Source organism: Sarcophilus harrisii, chromosome 3, assembly GCF_902635505.1.
Source record: "Sarcophilus harrisii chromosome 3, mSarHar1.11, whole genome shotgun sequence".
Lineage (NCBI taxonomy): Eukaryota > Metazoa > Chordata > Mammalia > Dasyuromorphia > Dasyuridae > Sarcophilus > Sarcophilus harrisii.
This window is the reverse complement of record NC_045428.1, coordinates 590,738,958-590,754,812: the sequence shown is the minus strand read 5'-3', so window position 1 is coordinate 590,754,812 and position 15,855 is coordinate 590,738,958. Positions and strand designations below refer to the sequence as shown.

Sequence of the window (15,855 nt, the reverse complement as noted above, 5' to 3'; positions counted from 1 at the left end):
GTAATACCTCCCATGCTGATGGATTTATGTACTCGTTTCAAGTAAGACCCTTTAGTTCGGAGAAAACCTGCTAACAATATCTGGTTTGGTGTTCTCACCTCCCTGAAAAGTCAAGGAAGATGTGATCACCTCTTTTTTGGTGTTTTTACCTCCCTTTCTGAGAAGTCAGGAAGGGCATGATAACTTTCTTTTATTTTGGTATTCTCACCTCTTTTCCTGAGAACTCAGGAGGGCATGACCACTGTATTCTAAAACAAAAGAAAGTGGGAGAGGTAGAGGGTGGAACTCTGGAGAAGTATACTTGAAATAAGGTGTTAACTCAGTAGAATTGATGAGATGATTGTTCTCTAGTTCACATATATACTTAGTACTTAGCATGGTAATGTAATGGTTCTCTAGTTCACGCATATTCGGTATACTATAATGATGTAATTATAATAGGATATTTAAACTGGGGACAAAGCCAGACTCAGAGGGAGTGAGATTGGCAGACTGACAGACTGGTAGACTGGTAGACTCCTGGAGGAAACCGGGTTAGACTGAGACTGGGTTAGCTTGAGACTGGGTCATTCTATGACAAACACAGACTGTGTAAAAGACAATAAAGACTTTGGACTCTATTGTTGTCAATATTCATGGTGACTATTCAGCTGAGACCAAGGCCCTTCTGGAGGACCTCCAAAAAAACTAGCCTGACTATTACAGACAAGGAAGCCAGTGAAGCTATGAGAAATCAAGAAATAACAAAATATATTATAAAGAACAAGAAAACAGAAAATGAAACATCTTATAAGAAAAACAACATATCTGGAGAATATATGAAAAAGAGAAAACATAAGAATGGTTTGGAGCTGGACTGGGTTAAATTAGCCAGCTTGACCACTGATGGTGCTCCTAGCATGGTGGGTAATTGCTAATTACATACCACTGGCATACCTTTTAATCCTCAAGGACATGCAATAGTAGAGAGGAGAAACTTTTTAAATTTTCTAAGAAAGGAGTAATTGCTCGCATTAACCAAGAGATGGACAAAGATAACCATTCTCATCCAATAGCTATACACTGCCTCATCCACCAACAAGTGCTGTGTCGTAAATCACTGAAGTGGGACTCGGTTATGAAAATTGTGGCATCTTGTGTTAACTTCATTAGAGCTAATGCACTAAATCACAGACAATTTCAGGAATTTCTGTCTGAGCTAAATGTTGAGTATGAAGATGTTCTATATCACACAGAAGTCCATTGGCTGAGTCGAGGGAGAGTTTTGAAACGTTTCTATGACTTACTTCCACAGATTACAACTTTTCTGCTTTAAAAAAACAAGTACCAGAGTTCAATGATGCAGAATGGAAATGGCATCCTGCCTTTCTGACAGATGTAACAGAGCTACTCAACAATTTCAATATGCAACTTCAAGGAAAGGGGAAGCTCATCTGTGATATGCAATCATATGTCAAAGCATTTGAAGTAAAATTAGGCCTCCTCATCAAACAAGTGAAGGAGGAAAACTTCTGCCATCTCCCCACAACTCAAAATCGGTTAGTGGAAAAACCGCTGATTGCATTCCCAAACAAAACATGTGTGGATTCACTGGAAAAATTGCAAAAGGAGTTCCAATTTAAATTTAAAGAGCTTCATCTCCATGAACAGGACATATAGCTTTTCCGTAACCCATTTTCTATTGACATTGAAAATGTGGATACAATTTACCAAATGGAACTGGCTGAACTGCAGTATTGTGACTCTCTGAAAGACACATTCAAGTCAAGCAGCCTTCATAATTTCTATGCATCTCTCCCCTCTGAGATATATCTTCATCACAGGAACCATGCACTCAAAATGGCAACCATCTTTGGCAGCACTTATGTCTGTAAACAGACTTTTTCTAGAATGAAACATTTGAAATATCCAACCAGATCAAGACTAATGGATGCACACTTGCATCACTCGTTACGACTAGCAGTGACAAATATGGAACCAGACATTGACCATCTCATTAGCCAAAAGCAGGCCCATAGTTCCCATTGAAATACTGGTAAGTTTGTTGATTTAACTTTACTTCATTGTAAATATTGTATTTGTTCCCATGTTGTTTCTTTACTTCAAAATAAGATATATGCAGTGTGCATAGGAATTTGTTCACAGTTTTTGTTTTTACTATAGTCCGCCCCTCCAACAGTCTGAGGGACAGTGAACTGGCCCTCTATTTAAAAAGTTTGAGGACCCCTGGTCTACAGTCTCTCATCTCTTCCAGTCAGTCAGTCAACAGTCTGCACATCTCAGTCTCTGACTTTGGTCTGACTCTGACCTCTTAAATATTCTATTACAATTATATCAATTCATCCTACTGAGGATAAGCCAATCATTATATCACTAGGGAACCAATTATCTCATCAGTTCCACTGAGTTAATATCTTATTGTAAGATGACATCAATCATACTGAGTCTTAAGTCTCCATTTTTAGAGTTCCTGCCCTCTCCACATTTCCACTTCAAATGTGTACTTGGACAATTTGTGCCTGGTCTATTGGCTGAGCTTTCTGAAATCATATTGGACTAATCGCCAAAGTCAGGTATATTGTAACGTAGCTTGATCCCAATGTAGGAATATCATTTTCGTCTTCAAGAATAAAGAACAACAAACCAATCAACCACAACCAACACAAGAATGAACTGGTAAATATTTAAGGGAGATATTTAAGGAGATATTTAAATATTTAAGGCATAGCAAGGGTGTTTGTGCACTTTTAAGTTTATTTACATTATTAAAAATTTCTTAAGTCCAGGTTATAAACAAAACAATTTCAGCTTTGATTTATAGTAGCCACTGATTTTTGAGGTAAAAAATATCAACCAAAATATGGTTTTGGAATCCCTTTAGTCTATTCCATAATTTTCCCACATGCACCATTACCAAAGTAGTTAGAGAAGATTGTTTGATTCCCTGTGGTTTCTCAAGATGAGTTCTGAAGTTTGACTTAGAGGAGTTATGATCTGAGGGGAAAGAGTAGATTTGGTAAAAAAAGTAAATGGATGTTATGTTTTTGGACTTGGTAGGGAGGGGTGGTTAGTGAGTTGGAAATGATGGGTTTGGTATTATTTTACCTGCTGCAGGTTCTAATGTTTCAGTCCTTCTCCAGGTTAAATTTTCCAGGTTAGAAGAATACAAAATATTAAGGTTCAATAATTGTCTCTGAAAGTCTTAATTAGATGGACAAGAAATGGTTCAATGGGGGATTGGGTTAGAAAGTTATTGATCCTATGTGGGATAATTTAGGTTGTTGTGAAGATTGTGTTTAAAGAAATACTTGACTAAAAAAGGTATAGAATTCCATGCTCCACAGGTACAGAGAATATCCACTGAAGGGGTTCTTAGGTCACCTGAATTACAGTTTTCTCACAAAGAGAAAGGGATGGCCTAGAGGACAGAAGATTGTGTCCTAGAAAGTAGGGATCTTTCTGGCTTACTTGGTTCAGACTGATAATGTGATAAAAGAATGATCAGTGTTGGTGATAAATTCACCCAGGCTCAAGTATAATAGGTAGGGATGCCTTTGGAGCCTAGTCCTAGCTTAGTAACCTATCCAAAACTGAGTGAGGTTTGACATCTATTATGTTGGGTTCTGTGCTATGCCTTGTTGTTTTGCTCCCAACTTAGGAAGTTGTATGGAGACAGAGAAAGGTCTCAGGCAAGCTTTCCTTTCCTGGACCCAACTCCTTTTCATTGCAATACCTGAGTTGAAATGGAAAAGATGTATGACCTTTCTCAAGGAAGGTACTGAGACTGGGGGTGGGGACAAGAGGGAGAATGGGAGAAACTTGAGGCAGAGAAACACAGAGATTGAAGGAGACCCAGAGAGAACAAAAGAGCAAAAGAGAAATAGACCTAAGACAGATACTAGAGGAGCAAGAGCAGGAAATCAAAGATAAATCAATGAAGAAACAGTAACAGGAAGAGCCACAGGGAAAACAACAGTTACAGAACCAGAGAGTACAGTGTTTCCAAAGAAAGATACTCTGAAGCAGAGAGAGAAACAGGTAGACAGGAAAAAAGCACAGTCAAAAGGGCAGTGAGACAAACTAGCAGAAAAGAAAAGACAGTCAGAGAGGAAAACACATAAGAGAAACACACACACACACACACACACAGAGACACACAGAGACACAGAGAGAGAGAGAGAGCAGAGACAGACACAGAGAGAAAGAGACAGAAACAGAGAGAGACAGAGACAGAGAGAGACAGAGAGATTCAGAGATGTAGAGTGAGACAAACACATACAACAAAGATACAGACATGGGTATCTCTTTCATGTGTACAAGCAGTTGCAGGGTGGCTGAAGGAGACTCTGGGAGAGTCAGAGAGAAGGAGATATGGAGGAAGACAGAGAAATGGAGACAGAAAAAAGTCTGCTTCTCACTACTGAATGAAAAGTTCTTTCCTCTCTCTAATCCTCAGTTTCCCTCTTTGCAATGGCCTCCAAAGTCTAAGTTTTATGACTTTATAGGAAAGAGACTCAAAGAAAAGCAGGGACTCTTTTGGGCACAGCTGGGTTGTAAAAGAGGGATTCAAAATAAGTCTAAGAATAAGTTGGAGAATAAGTCTAGGAACCAGAGAGAGGGGACACAAGGAAGAAAGTGGGAGATGGAGAGATGAGCAGCTAAGGAGATCTCTTGGCAGAAAATGGGCACTAGAAGTGCAGCATCAGATGTGCTCTCTCTGCCCTGGACATCGGTTCATTAGTTTCTGGTGACTGCAGAATTGTTTATGGAAGCTCAGTGTAGCTGAGGGGCTTGGAATAGATAAGCCCCATTAGCTTGTGAGCTCTTCCAGGGCACAGACTGTCTTTGCCTTTCTTTCTCTCTCCAGTGTTAGCACAGTGCCTGGCACACAGTAGTTGTCTGATAAGTGCTTGTTGCCTTGACTTTTCACAGAAGAAAAAAAGATGGACAGAAGGGAAAACAGAGCAATTTTGTTGTTACCTTCTTCCACTCAGGCTGATGGGTTCCTAGATGTAGAGTCAGAAAGAACCTGACAGGCCATCAAGGCCATATTGCTCAATTTTACAGATGAGGAAACTGAGGCAGGGATGAAGTCACTTACCCAAAACCTAGTCATTCTTTGAGGTAGGATTTGGACCTAGGTCTCCCCAACTCCTAGACTAGGGTCCTGTACACCGCTACCTCTCAAATGGATATGTAGATACATACTCTATCTCTATGTATCTTACACAGCACCCAAATATTTTAAAATGAACTGTTTATACCAAGGATTCACTGTCCTATCCTGTCCTTGTTCTTTGTGTGCTGAAATCTTTGTGCTTTATTACTGAAGCCTATATAACATTTAGAAATGTTTTTCAAAGCTTCTGAGAGATGATGGAGATGTTTTAGGGGGAAAGATGTTATCTTTTAGGAGGAGATCATGGGGCTCAGAGGCAAAACACTGGTTATTCTACTTCTTCATCCCTTCCCAGATTGGGCAAAAATATGGACCCGTGTTTACAGTGCATCTGGGACATAGGACCGTTGTGGTCCTAACTGGGTATGAGGCTGTGAAGGAGGCACTGGTCGATCAAGCAGAGGAGTTCTCTGGTCGGGGGAAGCAGGCCACCTTCGACCGGCTCTTTAAGGGATTCGGTGAGTAGCTGGGGAGAACATCCCCCAATACATACACAGCATTCTCCCCAGGCCAAAGTCACCTTCTCTAGGCTGCCTGCCAATGTTCCTCCCTGAACTGCCATCTTTGACCCTGACCCTGACTAGCACTGCCTCCTTCAAATATTTGTTCTTCTCTGTCTTTCTCTTTCTCTCTCCCCGTCTTTCTCCCTGTTTTCTATCTCTCTCTATTACTTTATTTCTGCATCTTTCTTAGTCTTTCACTATCTCTCCATATTTTTGTCTTTTATTGTCATTTTTTCTCACTATTTTTTTCCATCTGTCTCCTGTCTCCTCTCCACATTTCTTTCTCCTTTTTCACTTTTCTCCACCTTTTATCTCTGTTTCACCATTTCCCCTTGGCTCCCCATTGCTCTCTCTCAACTCCTCATTTTTCTCTCTGTCTTTGTTTCGCTATCTCTCCATTTCTCTTTCTCTCCTTGTCTAGCCACTTGTCCAGATCACTTCACTCACCTGTTTTTGTTTCCCTCCCTAGCTCCTCAGTTCTTCGACATCTCCTTAGTTATCTTTCTATCTCCCTATTCTTTCTCATTTCTCTTCCTTTCATTGTGTCCCCACATGCCTCAGTATTCTCTATCTCTCTGTCTTTTCCTCTTTATATATACATAGGCATTTAGGGCAATTCCTAGTTATAAGTTAACCATCTTTTGGTTCCTAGATATACTGATGTCTGAGTCTAAGTTGGAAAACACCATTATTTCTTGGGCCTTTGGATTCTCTCCCATGATGACAATGCTTTCCACAATGTTCTCTCCTTTATCATTTGTCTCAGTGAGAGATTTGTTTTCTTAGGACAGAATATGCCTGTGGAATCATTTCTAGTTAACTTGCCCAAATTCCCTTTGTCACCAGATTTTTTAGATAATGTTTTAATGCCAATCAAGCCAATTATAAATAATATAGGAAATAGTTGTCCACTAATGAGAATCACAGAAGGAAATGTTCTTCCTGCAGGAGTGCTGTGCACATTTGATCTCAGTGCTGGGCTTTGCCAATCAGCTTAGAGACTGGGACTTCCAACACATTTTTTCTCATTCAACATTATAGATAATTTTGCTGGATATGTTTTTGGCCACAGGCCTAGTTCTTTTGATTTTTGGTAGATATGATTCCAGGACCTTCAGTCTTTTATTGTGGCTTCCCCCCTCTTTCTATCTTACTTTCTCTCCATCTCTCCATTTCATTCTATCTCTTCACTTCTCCTATCCTTCCATTTCTTTCTCCCCACACCTTTCTGCCTCCACACCTCCCTGACTTCCCTGTCTCTCTATCTCTCTTTGTTCCTCTCAGTCTCTATATCTTTCCCCATCTTCTCTCTCTCCCCTTGTCTCTGGACATCCAGCTCTGATCCCATACCAGGACCTGCCATCCTGCAGGAGCCCCAGTTTTCCCTGAGTTCCTTCCCTTTTTCTTACCCTGACCAGGTGTGGCCTTTAGCAACGGAGAGAGGGCCCGGCAGCTCCGGCGATTCTCCATCACCACCCTCAGGGACTTTGGCATGGGCAAGAGGGGCATTGAGGAGCGCATCCAAGAAGAGGCCGGCTTCCTCATTGAGGCTTTCCAAGGCACAAAAGGTGAGTGGAATATTCCAGAGCCTTGGGCCAAGTCAGCATCAACTACACTGTTGATGTTCAGTTGTTTCAATCATGTCTGACTCCTCAAGAACCTGCCCTTGTGCCTTGTGACTTACATCTGCCTGGTATCTAACACTTGTCTTGCTATTACTTAATCTCCCCCAACCACGGATTCCCTCCCTTGTCTTCTTCTCACACCCTTTGCTTCCCAGTCTGTCCATCCCTACCCCCTTAATTCTCTATAGATTTTGGAGGGTGCTATACCCTTTATGACATATAAATAGTGTCACCTATTTCTCTTGGGAGTAGGTTTTCAGAACAATGAGCCTCTATATCGTGGCATGGTGGAAAGTCCAGAATATCCATATCAAGCTACTCAATTTGTAATTTTTGTAATTTTGAATAAGTGTCCTCCTTGTTCTGAGCTTTGGTTTCCCTTTCTACAAAGTGAGAAAGTTCTACTATATGGTGGCTCCTAGATCCCTGTGGCTCCTAGATCCCTGTCTAAATCTATGATTGTATAATTCTTGGTGTTGGGATTCAGAGACTGACCCTTTCTGTGATCCAGAAGACTCAGATCAGAGTTTAACTTTGCCCTTCACTCGACTCTATGACCTTAAACAAGTACCTTTCTCACCCTGGTTGAGAGAGGTTGGATTTTTAAAAATAATGATAATGGAAACCTTGTATATAACACATTAAGGCCTCTAAAGTACTTTATATTTTCTCCTTTGATTTTCACAAGAACCCTATGGAAACAGGTGCTTTGATTACCCCTGTTTTAAAGATGAGAAGACTGAAGCAGAAGTGGGGTACTTTGTCCATGGTTACATAAAAAGTCAGTGTCTGAGGTCAGATTTAGACTCGGGCCTTCATGACTTCAGTTGACATCTAGGTGGTGCAATGGATACAGCACTGGAGGTGCTATCAGAAGGCTCAGCCGGTTTGCCCCCATTTCATTATCTGGAAAATGAATGGGAGTAACAAATGGCAAATGGGTTTCTCTGCCAAGAAAATTCCAAAAGGCAACACAAAGTCAGACATGAGAGAATTGATTGAACAGAGACTTCAGATCTGTGCTCTATCACAATAGGCAGCTTTGGGCAAAGGTTTCCTATCTTTTTAAAAGATTTTGGGCTGGATGGCCTCAAAGGTCCCTGCCAGGAGACATACTAGCTAAAGGGAGGCAGCCTGATGTCAAGGAAAGGGCACTTGGGCATGGATCCCAGCTCTACCACTTGTTACCTGAGCAAATCAGTTCCCTTCTCCAGGGGTCACTTTCATTTAATTCCAGATCTCCGGGCAACCATTAAGTCCAAGTAGAGGTTGATGAGAGAGGATAGAGAGAAAGAGACACAGAGACAGAGACACAGAGTCAGAGAGACAGAGAGACCAAAAAGAGGGACAGACAGACAGATAGAAACAGACAGAGAGACGCACAGAGACAAAAGAAGCAGAGAGACGGAGACAGAGAGGGGGAGGGAGGGAAAGAGAGAAGGAAAAGGAGGAAAAGGAAGAAGAGAGGTGGTAACTGTGTTTGTAGCATCTATTCTCTTCCATGGCATCTATGGATGGGGATGATGATGTCCTTTGGAGGAAGATGTGAGTGCCAAAACTGGTCTTTCTTTCTCCTTCTTTCCCTTTCTCTTCTTCTCCCCTCATCCCTCCCTCCCCTCCCCTTTGTTCTTTGTCTCTTCTCTATCCCATTTCTGTGTCTCTTGTCTTCTTTCCTTCTTCTCTCTGTTTCTCTGTCCTTCCTTCTTCTTCTCTATCTGTCTCTTTCTCCTCCCAATCTTTACTTCCCCCTTTTATATCCCTATCCACCCTCTGTGAATCCCCTCTCCATAAACACATACACCACTTCTCTTTTTCACTTTATCTCTGTCTCTCTCAAAACCACTTCCATGTGTCTCTTTTAACCTCTACCTCTCTGTGGGCCTCTGTTTTTTCCCTCTGCTTCCTCTTTACCCCTTTGACTTCTCTGCCTTTGTCCTTTTTCATCTTTCTACCTCTGTGCTTCCTTATCTCTGTCTCTGGCCACCTGGCTGGGCTACAGGGGAAGCCATAGATCCCACCTTCTTCCTGAGCCGCACGGTCTCCAACGTCATCAGCTCCATCGTCTTTGGTGATCGCTTTGAATATGAGGACAAACAGTTCCTGTCCCTTTTTATGATGTTGGGCCAGTTCACACCACCATGGGCGGTGACCCCCAGAACCTCTCCCCATTGTATCTCTATTCCCCCCTCCCTCAGTTATCATTTATGTCTTCTACCTCCTGTACCCTATTCCTCATTCAGACCCCCTGTTCCCAAACTGCTGCTGTGCCCTATCTTGACCACCCATTCTCCATTATGTCCCCTGTGCCCTATTCTATACTTTTATTTTTCATGATTATTACCCCCACACCCCTCAGTCACCCTCCCCAAGGAGGGGAGGGGATACTCCATGTCTTATCTTGTGCACTCCTCCAGCTATATGAGATGTTCTCTCCAGTGATGAAGCATCTGCCAGGACCTCAGCAGCAAGCATTCAAGGACTTGAAAGGACTGGAGGTCTTCATCACCGAGAAGGTCCGGCAGAACCAGGCCACGCTGGACCCTAACTCCCCCCGGAACTTCATTGACTCCTTCCTGATCAAGATGCAGGAGGTACTGGCCCTGTGGGCGATGACAATGGAGCAGATGGGCTGAGACCTCAGGCTGAGGATGTTATGGATCTCTGAGGGATCCCCAGATGTTGGAAAGTAGACTTCACTAGCAGAAATTAGATGGCCACTCTCAGATTTCCGGAGGCGAGGCTCAAAGGTCACTGGGGGTGGCAGGAGGCAGGTTCACAGCCAACCCAGGATCAGGCGGCCACCAGAGCGGGGATTCAGATAGACTTTGGCACTTGTGGTCATTGCCAGTGTGGAGGCAGTGTGGCAAGGAGAGATCAAGAGAGAATGGCAAATGGAGAAAGTGAGACAGAAATAAAGGACACAGAAAGGTGGAGGCAGATGCAGAAACAGGCTCAGGAAGACAAGGACAACACAAACAGAGGCAAATAAAAGTTCCCCATTCTCCATGCTACCTGCCCCTTTAGATAATCACAAGGAACCTTATATTCTTGTCCCAGGAGCTTTGACTAACTTTCTGCATAAGATCTTGGGAAATCTTTTTTTTCTCTCTGAGAATGGACCACTTGCCAGGAAGTTCAAGGTGGGGCTTCTTTGGCTGCTGAGCTCTCCAGCTGTGCCTTCCTGGTATTCTACAATGGGTACAGCTGCAGATCCAGGAGTTAGGCGTAACTGGGTTCAGATCTCATCTTTCACACTCACTGGCCACTATTATGAACACGCTCCAACTTCTCTGTGCCTTAACTTCTTCATGAGAGTGGTTGGATTTAACAGTTTCTAATGTCCTTTTCAAACTAAATTTATGTTCATCTAAACTCTGAGAAAAGATACGTTTTAGGTCCCTTTGAACTAAGGTATTCCAGCTAGTCAGTCACTATTGATGTATTCCCTCCTTTACCCCTTCACATTGCTGCACATGACATGGGACAAGAAGAGACCTTGAGGCTAAGAGCTTGCAGGTGAAGCTAGGTGGGATAGGACCAGCTGAGCCCTGTCTACTTTCCCCTCCCAGGAAAAGAAAAATCCCAACACTGAATTCTTCATGAGGAACCTGACCATGACCACCCTAAACCTGTTTTTTGCTGGCACGGAGACCTTCCCCTTCCCTTAGGCCCTTCTTAATGGAAGCATCCAGAGGTGGAAGGTGACTCCCTTTCCTAGTTTGTGTTTTGGTGCCCCAGGGCTGCCCAGCCTCTCTCTCTCTCCTCTCTCTCTCTCTCTCCCCCCCTCCTTCTCTCTTTCCCTCTGTCTCTCTCTCTGTCTGTCTCTTTTCTGTCTCTCTCTCCCTTCCTTCTCTCCTTCCTCCTTCTCTCTCCTCTCTCCTCTCTCCTCTCTCTTCTCTCTCTCTTTCTCTTTCTCTCTTCCCCCCTCCTTCTCTCTTTCCCTCTTCTCCCTCTGTCTCTCTCTCTATCTCTCTTGTCTCTCTCTCTTTTCCTTCTCTCTCTCTCTCTCTCTCTCTCTCCACACACACACACACAACAACAACAACACACACAACCTCATTTGTTCTTCCCTTAATTTCTCAAACCAGCCTCCTCTCACTGAAGGGTATGTCCATCCTTTCCACCCTCTGCTCTGGCCTTCCCCAAACTCTCTTCCACCTCTCATCCTGTTTTCTCATTCCCTACCAACCACAGCTAAAATCCATGAGGAAATTGATCGGGTGATTGGGAGGAACCGATCGCCCAAATTCGAGGACAAAGCCAAGATGCCCTACACAGAGGCCGTCATCCATGAGATCCAAAGATTTGGAGATATGATCCCCATGGGGGTGGCCCGGAGAGTCATAAAGGACACCAAATTCCGGGGCTACCTTCTTCCCCAAGGAAAGTCTCACCTCCCCCCATTCCTTCTCAATCTTTTACTCTTCTATCTTTGGATAGAGGTCCAAATACACCTCTGTCTTCCTGATACTCAAGAGTTCCCCCATTCTCCTTCATTAGGTGTCTCCACATCTTGTCTCATGTCCTCTGGAACATCCTCCATCTGTATTCCTCCTATTCTGAATTCTTCCTATACTTCTGGGAATAATTTTGATATTTCTACTCAGTCAGTGCAAACTCAGTTGGTTGTAATATATAGTTTGTTATTTAGGCATGAATTTACCTGTGTTAGGAATAGATTGTGACTTGCTGCATTATATCTCTTCCCCCCACACACACCCCAAATGCTCTAAGAGCTTTTCTTCCTCTATCTTTCTTTTTCTCTCTGTTTTTCCTCCTTCTGCCCTCTTTCATCTCTCATTTCTTTTGTTCTCCTCTCTCACCTCCAACTCTAGGGTACAGAAGTTTTTCCCATGCTGGGCTCAGTATTAAAGGATCGCAATTTCTTTGCCTGCCCTGAAGCCTTCAACCCTCAACACTTTCTGGATGAAAAGGGCCAGTTCAAGAAGAGTGATGCCTTTGTCCCCTTCTCCATTGGTGAGCAGGAAATCCTTTTCTCATTCTTTCTAGGATCCCTCCTTATCCCTAGTCCCAACCAGTGTGACTTGGCCTGGTGAACTCTTCTTTCCTTCGGTCTACTTTCAATTCATCCTGCTGAATTTATCAATTTCACTTGACCAAGCTTCTTAAGAGTGAGTAGATGGGTGGGTGGGATAGTTCCAGAGAGACTGTGTTTATGGGACTAAGGGTTCCAGAACATGTAACCCCCCAAACTTCACCAGTAGCCCTTCTTCTTTGAGGAAGAAGCCCATACACTAAAAAGAATCCTGATCTTGGAGTGAGAGACCTTTGGTCAAGTCCCATCTCTAAATACCTGGGTAACCTTGCACAAATCACTACATCCCCCCCAACCCCTAGCTTCATCATCTATGAAATTCAAGACTCAAGGGTCTCTGAAATCCCTTCCGGCTCAGCAACTATCATTTTAGGATGATATGAGACCCTAATTTTGGTGACGGCTTTTACTCTCTCTGGACCTTAGTTTCTTCATTTGTAAAGTGAGAAGGTTAGACTGATATTTTAGGTCCTTCTCTATCCTAACATTTAGTCCCAACTTATGCAATAGGGGCTAAAGACAAAGATAAACAGTCTCTGCCCTCAAGGAACTTACCTTCTATTGGAGAGGACAAAGTTTATATAGTTAAATAATTCCAAGATAACATGCAAATGGAGAATACTGGCCACTATGAGAATCAGGAAAGGCTTGCTGTAGGAGGTGGCACTAGAGCTTACTTTGAAAAAAGTTAAGGAGCCTAAAAGCAGAGATGAAGAGGGAGAACATTCAAGGTAAAGAGCTTCTTAGAAGAAAGTTGAATGATCAGTTTAGGCTGTTAGGATTCTTACAAGGTGCTAAGTCACTGGAATTGAGACAATGATTACGTACTTCGTACTTACTAGAGTTCTACATGATTCACACCTTTAAGAGAGCATATATAAGCTAGGAGCCTCAACCAGGATTCACCCAGGAAACTCAGAAGCCAGGATTCAGTTGAGGAGATTCAAAAGCCAGAGGAGGCAGTCGGGCAGAATGAAGGAAGACAGAGAAGTAATGGCATGCTGTCCTGTGGAGAACACTGAAACCAAGATCCGAAGTCCTCCAGAAAACTAGTCAAGCCCCAAGTGAAGGAGATAAGATTTTGACAGAGACAATAAAGGATTTGGACTTTAACTCTTGGCTGCATTTGGGGTGATTACTCAGAACCGAAATGAAGGCTGCCTCCAGAAGCCCCCCAAGAAACCTGCTCCCAGAGAACATTATATTTTAGAGAAGACTATTACATTAGGCAACAACAAATAGGCTAGTTTGTGTAGAATGTAGATATCCAGATGGGAAATTCTGTGAGATTGGGAGGGATGGGATCTTAGAAATAGGAAGGAGGACCACCTATTTGGCACACCAAAGAAAAGACAGAGAGAAGATTATATAGATAGCTTTTGAGGATGGCTTTCATTTTCTCTTCAAAGGAGGTAAAGGACTCTGCTGTGAAGGAAATGTAGGAAGGTTGAGGATAAGAAGCAACTCCATGTTGCAGTGTCCCTTCTACCTCTGATGTCCTATGTTCTAGACACCCATACCCAAGGAGTCTCAATGGGTATTGACTTAGAACATCAAAATTTAGTAGATATTAAAAGTACTTGTCGTTCTTTATCAGCTTTAAAAAAAACAAACCAAAAAAAAAAAAAAAGCAGCTAATTAGCAAGAAGATAAAGCAGGAAGTTTCCAGAATCTGTATTTGCTACAGATGAGTGCCTCATAGAAGAAGGTTTTTGGCACAAGACCTAAATGTGTTCTGTGTTTCTTCTCTTTTTAAAGTTCTCTCCCAATGCTGGCATTCTCTATCCGAAGTACCCTCTTAGCTATGATTTTTCTGTGTTTTAATGTCCCTTCCTGGTCTGGCACTATTTTCCCCCTAAAAGCTGGAAGTGATCTTAGGGGGGCCATAGAGTCCAAACCCCTCATTTTTCAGGCAGAGAGAGGGAAAGTTACTTACCCAAATTCACACAGTCGGTATCTAATTTACTACCAGCCAAATCCCCACTGTGACTTCTAGTTTTCTCCCAGCTCTGACATTCTCTCTTGTAAGGAATGGTTTCATCCTAGTTTCCTCCTTGTTTCTCTTAGTTTCCTCCCTTGTCCTGAGAGGTTCCAGGATTGACATTGTTTGCTAGTTGGACCCAAAAGTGACAGACCCTGTCCTGAGGGTCTTTCCCACCTGACTACCTCTGATTCTCATTCCTCAGGCAAACGCTACTGTTTTGGTGAAAGCTTGGCCAGAATGGAGCTCTTCCTCTTCCTCACCACAATCCTACAGAACTTTTGCTTCCAGTCTCCAGTCCCCAAAGAAGCCATCGACATCTCCCCCAAGGCGGTGGGCTTTGCCACCATGCCCCGCAGCTACACCATCTCCTTCCTGCCTCGGGAATGAGGCTGAGCCCAAGCAGCCACAGCAGAAGCAGAAGGAGCCCAAGGGGCTCCTGGATGGGGGGGACAGAGGATGTATTAATAAAGTCTGAGCCTCCCAAACACTCTCTCTGCTACTCTGTTTGGCTCCTGGAAGCTGGGACACAACTCAAAGGTCATTGAATACAATCCCTTGCCATTACAGAGGAGTTGACTAGGGAAGTGACTTGTTACAGAACTTTAAAAAAGTGCTCAAATTCAGAGACTTAAATGAAAAGCTGAGACTAGACATCTCTTACCTTACAAAAGAAAGTTGTTTTTTTTTTGTTTTGCCTTGAGTCATACCACTGACTTGTGGCCAGTTCTACCTTAGTCTTTGTCCCTCTGTCTCTCTCCGTCTGCCTCTGTCACTCTTTCATGTCTGTCTCTTTGGCTTTTTCCTCTGTCTGAGTCTCACTGTACATAATTCTTTGCTTCTGTCTCTTTCTCTGTCACTCTCTATGACTATGTCTCTATCTCTACTCCTGGATCTGTGTATCTCTCCCCAGTTCTCCTATTACAAAACAGATTCCTTTGGGCAGAAATTAGTAAATAAGTGTTTGTTAATGTTATCTAATCAAAGAATGGCCAATCCCTTGTATATACAGATAGGAAAATTGAGGGGATTTAAGGTCCAGGGGGCAGCAAGGTGGCAGAGTGGACAGAGTACCACACTTGAAGTCTCATTTTCCCCTGTTCAAATTTGAACTTGCTACCTATGTGATTCTGAATAATTCATTTCACCCTGTTTTATCTCAGTTACCTCATCTGTAAAATGAGCTGAAGAAGGAAATGGCAAAGTACTCCAGTATCTTTGCCAAGAAAATCCCAACTAGGTTCGTCAAGAGTTGGACACAACTGAAAAAAGTGAACAACAAAGGGGGCAGTCAGACTGGATATAGGAGCAAGAGAAATGAGCAGATGATTACAGGTAGGGAAACATATGAGGAAAGAAAGATATGGACTAAATGAAAGAGCAGTCAGGGAGACGTAGATCTGGGTTAGATCAATGTGGTGCAATACATTAAGCACAGGACTTGACATTTGGAAGACTGGAGTTGGAAAGTTCCCTTCACCACTTGTTCATTTTCTGACTGGGTAAGTCAG

The 15,855-nt window shown here is 42.9% G+C and overlaps 1 protein-coding gene across 1 annotated transcript; it reads left to right on the top strand.

Annotated features, from left to right (window-relative positions):
- Positions 1 to 5,377: 5,377 nt before the first annotated feature.
- Positions 5,378 to 14,851, top strand: LOC100916811 (cytochrome P450 2A13-like). The gene is given in 9 exon segments (XM_031963191.1): positions 5,378 to 5,637; positions 7,101 to 7,250; positions 9,307 to 9,452; positions 9,686 to 9,898; positions 10,877 to 10,984; positions 10,987 to 11,008; positions 11,502 to 11,687; positions 12,141 to 12,284; positions 14,550 to 14,851. Coding segments are annotated over 9 exon segments (1,392 nt in total). The 5' UTR covers positions 5,378 to 5,399; the 3' UTR covers positions 14,735 to 14,851.
- Positions 14,852 to 15,855: the final 1,004 nt, after the last annotated feature.